At 39.9% G+C, this 9443-nt stretch overlaps 1 protein-coding gene across 1 annotated transcript; it reads left to right on the top strand.

Annotated features, from left to right (window-relative positions):
- The first annotated feature begins 528 nt into the window (after window positions 1–528).
- Window positions 529–5747, top strand: elovl4b (ELOVL fatty acid elongase 4b). Its single transcript, XM_004083728.5, has 7 exons — window positions 529–846; window positions 2090–2179; window positions 2275–2462; window positions 2945–3025; window positions 3332–3503; window positions 3578–3705; window positions 4498–5747. The coding sequence occupies exons 2-7, from the start codon at window positions 2113–2115 to the stop codon at window positions 4771–4773; spliced, it is 912 nt and encodes a 303-aa protein (XP_004083776.1). The 5' UTR covers window positions 529–846; window positions 2090–2112; the 3' UTR covers window positions 4774–5747.
- Window positions 5748–9443: the final 3696 nt, after the last annotated feature.

The raw sequence follows: 9443 nt of genomic DNA, 5'->3' as shown, positions 1-9443 counted from the left end.
TCTTTTCTGGCTGTTTGCATTTGTTCAACTAAAAATCCTTGTCTGACCTGGCTCCATCTCTGATCTACTCCACCATTGTGTCCCTGCTTGTTCTAAATCATCTTAGTCATCTTTGTGGCATCAAGGGTCCAAACTAAAGAGAAAAAAAGGCCAGGAGCCCAAGGGTTCTGAACTCTAATGGAGATGCCAATTGTTTGTTTTGTTTTTTTAAAAAGTGAATGAAAACTAACCCAGTTTTGTCACTTCCTGTTCTAAGTTTTTCTTTGCTCACATTATGTGCTGATTATGTCAAATGTAAGGGGGGGATAAGAAAATAGATCAAAAGTCAGCAAAAATTAAAGAGCAAATGACTACTTACACTGCTTACATGTTTTGCTTGAGATTATAAATGACAAATTTCACTCATTTTAAGCAAAATTAAGACAAAAGCCAGGAGCAGTAAACCTCACATTAACATAGAAGAGTAGGCTAATTAGCTGAGCTAAGAGCCACGAGCTCAGCTCTCCACAACAGCTGTTGCGCGCGCGCATACACACGCGACAATCCACGCATGCGCAAAGCCCCCGTGGTTTCCTCGGCTCCAGGAGATTGAAGGAAGATGATGCTGCTGAGCGCCCGGCGCGGACCTCGTGCGTAGCTGGCCATTCTTAGCCATAGATTTCGACTTGCCTTCTCCACCGAATTTTTATGCCAAATTTATTTTCCGATGTCGAACTGTAACCGGAGCGGCGAGGACACCGAGTGACACCACAAAGAGAGGAGGAGGGTGCAGCAGCAACAGTAACTGGACGGAGTTGGGCTTCATATTACACCGGATGCCATTATACGGTTTTAACTATCAGCTACGTGAGTAATCGCTTTTTTTTAAAGCAGAGAGTGCAGTTGGGAAATTCTAGACGTGCATATAAACAATTATATAGGGGTCGAAAAAGGAGAAAAAGTTACAGTTTCGAGGTTATATGGGGTCCTGAGGAACTGTTCGAGTGCTGAAAAAAGGAGACCAACCCATTTCTGGGGGATCAGCTGAATGTGGCTCTGCGGTTTCTCCTTTAATTGGCTTATTTTTCAAAGCCAACCGCTTGTAAAAGCCCCCAGATTGCATGCTTCTGTACTCTTGAATGAAATCACCGCATCTGTCTGGTTTTGTGGGCAGATTTCCATCTGTTTCCCCTGTGTGCTGCTTGCACATGTAGGCAGATCTCCATCCAGCGGGCGCGTGGAAATGCGGGCCTTACATCTAAGCTCGTTGATCAATTGAATTTAAGTCTCTTGAGCGGAGCGAGCGAAACCTGCTGACACATGCGCCCCAGTCTTTTTGTTCCCGGTTAAACCTCGGCTGATCTGGTCTCCCAGAGCAACCAAACTAAACCCCGACCATACATGTTATCATATAGAATCCTGCAGAGATTGTCCATTCTGCAGATTATTTAATCCTTCAAACCCATGTGCAACATTTGTCCGAGTACTCAGCACTTTCTCACTTGTAGTTACCGAGACTTTAACTATTTATAGGACAACTGATCTGATGCATTGGATTAATAATAGATTAATATAATCTAATAGCTTTCAGCTTTCAGAAGGTTTTGTTATATAACCCGCCTAATGAGTGTCTGATAGCTGCACGATGAAACCAAAAGCAGAGTCGACTTTCCAAATGTAGATTTTTGCTCAACTTTCTTGTGAGATGCACATTTTGATAAGTAGACATCAGCCCCTATCCAACCACCTGCCTACCTGTTGCACCATATGCAGGACAGCTGCAATAAAACATTTAAAGTGCATCATACAAAACCAGATTACTGGTTTTGTTTTCGCTTTACAAAAGCAAAACAAAAAAGTCGTAGATGTGCAACACTCTTTCAGTAAAAAAAAAAACATAAATTTAAGTTTTTAGTGTGGTCCTTATATGATAACTGAACCCAAATATGCATTAAAAAAAAGGAATAAGACGCTGAACGTTGCAGCTGCAAAGGGGACTAGCGTGCCCTCAACCTATTAAAGAGACCATTGTCTCTTGTTACTCTAATATGATGGGGATGGCTTGTTATTTATATTGTGTGTCTGGTTTATCTTCCTGTTCTCTCCACAGTATAACAAGCCAGCAGTAGAACCATGGAGGTTGTAACACATTTTATGAATGACACTGTAGAGTTTTACAAATGGAGCCTTACTATAGCAGGTAAGTTTATCTGGCAGCAACAAGGAATTTCCTCCAAAGTGACTGTCTGGAAGAAAGCATGAATAAAACATTGTGATTTGGATTTTTCCCTGCAGACAAGAGGGTGGAGAACTGGCCAATGATGTCATCACCCTGGCCCACCCTGGCCATCAGCTGCCTGTATTTGATCTTCCTGTGGGCGGGGCCTAAGTACATGCAGGACCGCCAACCCTACACACTCAGGAAGACCCTCATAGTCTACAACTTCAGCATGGTGGTCCTCAACTTTTACATCGCCAAAGAGGTCAGCGCCGCTTTGTGCTCTGCCAGGAAAGAGGAAGCTTTTGAAAACAGCACAACATTAAAAGTAGCCACTTAATAAGATTTGAACTGATTGACTTAATGCGTGTCTGAAATGAAAGTCCTTCAGGTTACCTAAAGGAACAATGTGTAATAAGCAAATTTAGTCCAAAAGTTTATTTCATGCAACAATAGAACAGAAATATTTAAGAGTTTATGACTAATATCGAGATTTTATAGATTTCTTCTTCATGCAACAGATTTGACAAAATACATTTTTTGACGTGATAAAGAAAGATTGAACTTCATTGTTACCATATTTTCAAATGTCATTCATAACCAAATGTGCTAGATCTGCTCCGTCTAATTCATTAGCTTATTTATGTCGTTTTCCCCTTTCAAAAAATGATTTGTTTTTACATCAAATTTGACTTTAAAGACCTTTCCTTTAACTTGGATGAATTGTTTGTTCTGTTGTCTCATCAGCTTCTGCTAGCATCGAGTGCTGCTGGATACAGCTACCTTTGTCAGCCTGTCAACTACTCCAATGATGTCAATGAAGTCAGGGTAGGAGCCCCGTCACACTTTCTTATAGCCATCCAGTGTGTTCATCTTAAAGAAACGTTCTTTCATAACAAATGTCGTTGTGAGGCTGGTGGAGGGAATGAATCAAGGGATGCTGATTTGTTGCAGGTTATGCTAAGCAACTTCTGTTTTGTTTTTGGTGTGGTAATAATAGAGAAAGCAGAAAGGACATGTCAGGTATATGGTCAGGCGTCAGCATCCAGAAGCTTCATTCGTTTGACCAAGATGTTCCCGAAATGCCCACTGGTCAGCTAAAAACGTTCACGCTTCCTTCTTTTTCTCCTCCAGATAGCCTCAGCTCTTTGGTGGTACTATATTTCCAAAGGAGTGGAATTCCTGGACACTGTGTTTTTCATTCTGAGGAAGAAGTTCAATCAGGTCAGCTTCCTTCACGTCTACCATCACTGCACCATGTTCATCCTTTGGTGGATCGGGATTAAATGGGTTCCTGGAGGACAATGTGAGTTGCTATTACTTACGTAGAATTACAGAAACCACTAGAATTTATAATAACTTCTGATATAAACTCCCCAGCATTTTTTGGTGCAACCATCAACTCCTCCATCCATGTGCTCATGTATGGTTACTATGGCCTGGCAGCCCTGGGACCACATATGCAGAAGTACCTCTGGTGGAAGAAATACCTCACTATTATTCAGATGGTGGGTATTGCTTATATAATTTACCACTACAAGAAAATCACAAGACGGGTATTGTGGGGGCAGGGTCATGTTTTTTGGGGGGGGATGGGCAACTCCAGGCCTCGAGGGCCGGTGTGTCTGTATGATTTCCAGATATCCAAGCCATATTCATGACTAATTACCTGGTTCAGGTGTGTCCAGCCAATTAGAACATAGGTATGTTGGAAAACCTGCAGGCGTGCGGCCGTCGAGACCCGGAGTTACCCAACCCTGCTCTAAATACAAGCACAATACAGTGTGCTTACACCCGCAGAGCGTGTTAAACTGATTTTCTAATAGCTTCATATTGTCCAAAAAATATATACGGCAAAACAGTAAAAAAAAAACATTGGAAGTTTTAATTTACGACTTCAGGCGCTGAAGGTGGTACGTTTGAAAGAGTAAAGTGGTGTAAAGGTAGTTCAAAGAGTAAAAAAGTTCATAAGTCCCTTATTAAAAGCAGATTTAGATTATTTATCAATATATAACGAGGTAAATGAAGCGTGAAGGCTGTCATGCATTTCTATGTATACATTTTTAAGTATTAGGCATCTGCTTTACATTGTAAAAAGTTTTTAAAAATTTTAGAAATTATCATATTATTGTTGTAAAAGCTATTAAGCGCTTTGTTTTGCTTTATAAAATATAGAAAATGTGTTTTTTTTCATGGAAAATATCAGACTAGAGTATCTGACAACAAGTTACAATTAAAGTTGTCATTTTATTACTGTTTCAATTGCAAATGTTGGATTTTTACGCTTTTTTGTTAAACAGATCCAGTTCCACGTGACCATCGGCCATGCTGGCTACTCCCTCTACACCGGCTGTCCGTTCCCCTGCTGGATGCAGTGGGCTCTGATTGGCTACGCCGTCACCTTCATCATCCTCTTCGCCAACTTCTACTACCACGCGTACAGACGCAAACCTTCAGCGCAGAAAGGAGGCAAACACGTGGCGAACGGCACCTCCCTGACTAACGGTCACAGCAACGCAGAGGAGGTGGAGGAGAACGGGAAGAGGCAGAAGAAGGGGAGAGCGAAAAGGGAGTGAAGGAGGAGGAAGCAGCTGTGTGGTGACAGAGGACAGGAAGAAGGGAGGGAGGAGAAATCAAATCAGACGCATCCCTGCTGATACTGTAGATGTCTGGGACCAACAGGAGGAGATGAACGGATAGCAGTGTGTGTTTGTGGGCTTGTCTGTTAAAAGAAAAAAAAGAAGTTGCTGATCTTGTCAGGGAGAAAAAAATGTCTCCATAAGAGTTTATTTTAACCAAAACAAAGAAAATGTTTGATGTTGTAGGCTGTTTGCTCCTCTGTCCAACTTTATTTTGGGCTCTGATAGGACCAAAATGTTTAAGGACCTTCAACCTGCTTTACTTCTATGACCAAAAAAAGAAAAAAAAATCACCTTCATGTTTTGTACTCTGGACTCTCATATTTCAGCTTGAATAGTCCTTAATATGCAAATGTATATATTAGTGCTTTTGAAAGTGACGTTTTATCATAAAGAGGGGAAAAATGACCAACTGGATTATGTTGTTTTGTTTGCTACACTACTACAGACGTGTAGTTGGGTTGACGATAGTCCACATCTATAACTGCTGTTCTTCACTTATGTCAGTTTAACATATCACAAACTTTTTATTTATTTCTGCGTCCAGCTGGAAAAAAAAAAAAAACATTGCTGCGTTTACAAGAAGATGCTATTTCCTTTGTTTGTTGTGGGAAACGAATGACCACACTGTAGAACTTCTTTTTATTCTATGGGGGATAAAATACATATTTTTGTGGGTCCTTAAGGTTTATTTGCTGTGTAAAGTAGCAGAGGTGAAAAAAATAAGAGATTGATATTTGGCTCAATGCTGTCTCACTGCCGGTTAAAGATAAAGACGTTATGATGACAGGGCTTTTTTTTTTTTTTTTTAAAGAAAAGAATTGGTCGTTTCAATCTTAAAACAAGGTGACACAGCTTCCTGGCTCCACATATAAATGAAATAAAGACAGTGTCAGCACACCTTCACAGATGCTTTTGTGTTTGTGTTTTTTTTTCAAAATATAACCTTTTTTTGTTCAATTATACATGTAGCTGCTCCTTCACCAATGCTAAGGAACTTCATCAGATCAAAGTCTCACCATCCCCTCTTTTTTTTTTTTTTTTTGCTTTGCTCTCCCAATCCTTGCATCCCTCTGCTTTAGTGGCGATGTGGGATCTACAGGATGGAAAAATCTTGTGGAGAAGTGCAGGAGTGTGTTGGTGCGGAGGAAGAAGGTTGTGTCTGTTCAGACAGATCTGCCCTAATCTTTGAGGACAAATTGGCTTTAGCTCTAAAAGAGCTTATTTCCACGTCAATCCAGGGAAGCAGGTCATTGGAAGAGAGGCCACCGCTAATCTGACAAGAGTTTCTACAAGTGTAAAACTCCGAAAATGCATCATTTTTATTGCAAAACAATGAAACATAAGTCATGGTTCTTTTATTTTGAAAGAATTGGAACTTTTTGTCCATGTCTTTGGACAGAAAACCTTTTCAACAAATTATTTATTCCTAAATACAATTCAGTAGAGGACAAATGGTGGTCTTTTTTTTTATTTTGTGTTTTCTCGTGCAATTATTTAAAAGAAGAAAAAAAAAAAGCTTGTCTGAGCCATTAAACCAAACAAATGTTGCATTCAACTCATAGATGCAAGATTTGTATGCTCTTCTGCATGAGGCCTGTTCTTCTCCTTTCACATCCCCGCACCGCCACCTGTTTTTCCCACACGGATGTCATTCAGGTGGAGAGAGAAGGAGGCCTGGGGGGAAGATTTCTATGATAGACGGAATGAGATGAGAGTGGAGGGATGTGTTTGTCCTCCTCAGGGACACAGAGGGATCTAAAGCAGAGACTAAGAGGATTGCAAAGAGGGCCAAAGCTTTCAGCGCAGGTCTCAATACCCTGCATCCCCACTGCTGCTGCTGCAGAACAAGCTAAAACAATTCATAAGAATTCAGAAAAAGGATTTTGGTTTGCAAATAGTCACGTGTTTAACAGTAAATGGTTAAAAATAGATGCATTCCTGTGCAATACTTGTGGAAAAAGCTTTTTCAATTTGAGATCCAGGCTGTGTTAATTATCTTGTATTACAATACAAGCAGGGTGAAGGGTCACCATGCAGGGGTTAATGCCTTACAAACCAGACCTGTCATTCATCTCATCTCATTAGCAATTAAATGACTAAGTGAGACTAAGAGAGTGGAAACAGTCAGCGTTTTACTGGCTCTCCAGCCGTGCATGTACAGATTACACTCAGACCTTGTGCTTGAGTACTTTCGTGCATGAAGAGTACCCTCTACTGGAGCAAAATATGCTACTGTCATAGCAGCCAATGAGATAAACTTGACTCTTTCATTGACCTGAAGTAAATCATTTGTTGCTTGTAGTGTTTGAAAAGGCAGGATCAATCATAATAATGGAGCCTATTGTTCAGAAAGGTATTTTATATAAAATTGATGGATTTGAAAAAAAGGCTTTTGTGCAATTTGCTAAACAACAAAAACATTTTTAAAAATGTAAAAGAAAGAAAAATTGGGAATCGGTTAAAAACCAAATATATTTTAAGAGTTACTACTAATTCTGGGGGGTAAAAACAAATAATGTTGTTGGATTAATTCAAAATTTCCAATAAGAATACCAAATGTTATGCATAGCCTCAAACAGAAGCCTGTCATGGTTTGGGTTTCTCTGTATTGGTTTTTGCTTTCCGTTTTGTTTCTGTCATGTTTGAGTTCTGTTTCCTGTTTTATTTTGAAAGGTTTACTGTTATGTCATGGTTTTGAGTTTTGCTTCCCTGGTCCCAATCTCTCCTGATCGTTGTCACATGCGTCTTGTCAGACCTGTTTTGTATTTAAGTCTTCTCTCTGCCTTCCTCTTGGGCTGGTCCATTACTGTCTCTTCCCTGACTGTCTTCTGCCATGTTTTCATGTTTAGTCAACAGTAAGATTCGGACTTGAGTTTAGTTTTGTTTCTCTGCTCTGCAGTGCTTTTTGTTAAGTTAATAAACCCCTTGCCCTAGAACCGTGTGCCTCCCTTCTCTCCATACTGGGTCCTTCGTGCTCACCAGCCCTCCCTACCTGACAAAGCCTAAAATTTTGTAAAATGGTGCAAGAAAAAGGCTATTTTCACTCTTTCCAATCTACACAGTGAAGAAACAGGTCTTGGGTGAAGACAAAGTCATCATGATTTGCTATTTTCAGTAAAACAATGTCATGCTGTCTGATTAACCGGCAATCCAACCAACACACAACTAAACCCACTGTTGAACAACAACAACTGCTACAAACAAGCAGATATCCTGAAGCAGCAACATCCAAACTTGTGTTTCCGGGGTCTTTTACAGACTTACTTGTTAGATTTCAGACCTGAGAGATCTACTACAAGACCTATTGTGAATTCTGTCAAACCCTTCAATTACTTGGCCAAGACAAAATCGCTAAAAGTGTCATGTGAGGGGGAGGCTCGAGAGCCGGTAGGACCCAGACGCAGAGACGGGAGGCCAACGGGTTCAGGACTAGAGGGTTTAATGTCCAACAAACAAAAGGCGCTGCAGAGCAGGATGACAAAAACAAAACAAAAACTCACTGTGGCGAGGAACATGAAACGTGGACGCTAGACAGGAATGACGTAAAACACACGACCAGAAGTTAATGGACCAGCCCAGGAGGAAGGATGAGACAAGACTTATATACAGACAGGGCAGACAAGACACAGGTGAACACAATCAGGGCAGATGGGGACCAAAGGAAGTAAAGCACAAGAAACAAGACAAGACAGGAAACCTTTCAAAATAAACAGGAAACAGAACCAAACAAGACAGAACAAGAACTAAAACAAAAACCAAGACAAAACAAACTCAAACCATGACAAAAAGTCTTTAATCTGATGCTTACTGCCTCGGGGAAACACGTTTTCTAAATATGCTTTACAGGAACCTTGTAGTCTACTTATCTATGCGCTAAATGTAGTTATTTACAGCTGCCTCACTTTACAAATTCTTGTCTTTTTTGTGTCATAGAACAAATATTACCAACACCCTTCAGACTATATTTTGACTGTGTTATATATTTCTGATTCCAGGAACCGTATAACATGTAAATTTACAAAATAGTGTGTATAGTTATTGTCAACATATAGTTTTATTTCTGTTTTGTTTTAAACATTGAATAGAAAAGTTTTAATTTCCATTGTGCGCTTCAAAAAGTATTTCTCTATTTGTGTTGTTGTGAGTAAATAATTGTGATTTATGTGCGCATTATTAATGTTTTTGTAATATATTCTTTTTTTCAATGACTTTTGATTGATTAACGGATGTCGGGGACAGCACGGGTGGGTCAGACCTCCCACCCCCTCCTCCACCCACAGTACCAGGCGGTGACCATCCTGATTCTCCTCGAGCGTAAGGGACCTGAACGTAGCAGAAATAGATTTTAAAAGGTTCTGTAAACTCGTGTTTTTACACATGGAAGATCAAACCGGTTGGTGTATTTTAATTTTTGTTAAAAACCAGAATGAAGAACCCCAAGTTTAAATGCTAGAGCTGGGAATAGCGACATCTAGTGGCCACACAATCACATGTTTAAAATGTATTTTATTTACGGACATTGATGCTTTTTTAATTTTTTTGTTGTTGTTTTATTTTATAATTTTTTATTGATTTAAAAAAAATCTAATTAGTTTATGACACAA

Source organism: Oryzias latipes, chromosome 24 (genome assembly GCF_053564925.1).
Source record: "Oryzias latipes strain Hd-rR chromosome 24, Olatipes_Hd-rR_3.1".
Classification (NCBI taxonomy): domain Eukaryota; kingdom Metazoa; phylum Chordata; class Actinopteri; order Beloniformes; family Adrianichthyidae; genus Oryzias; species Oryzias latipes.
This window is presented reverse-complemented; position numbering and strand designations above follow the sequence as displayed.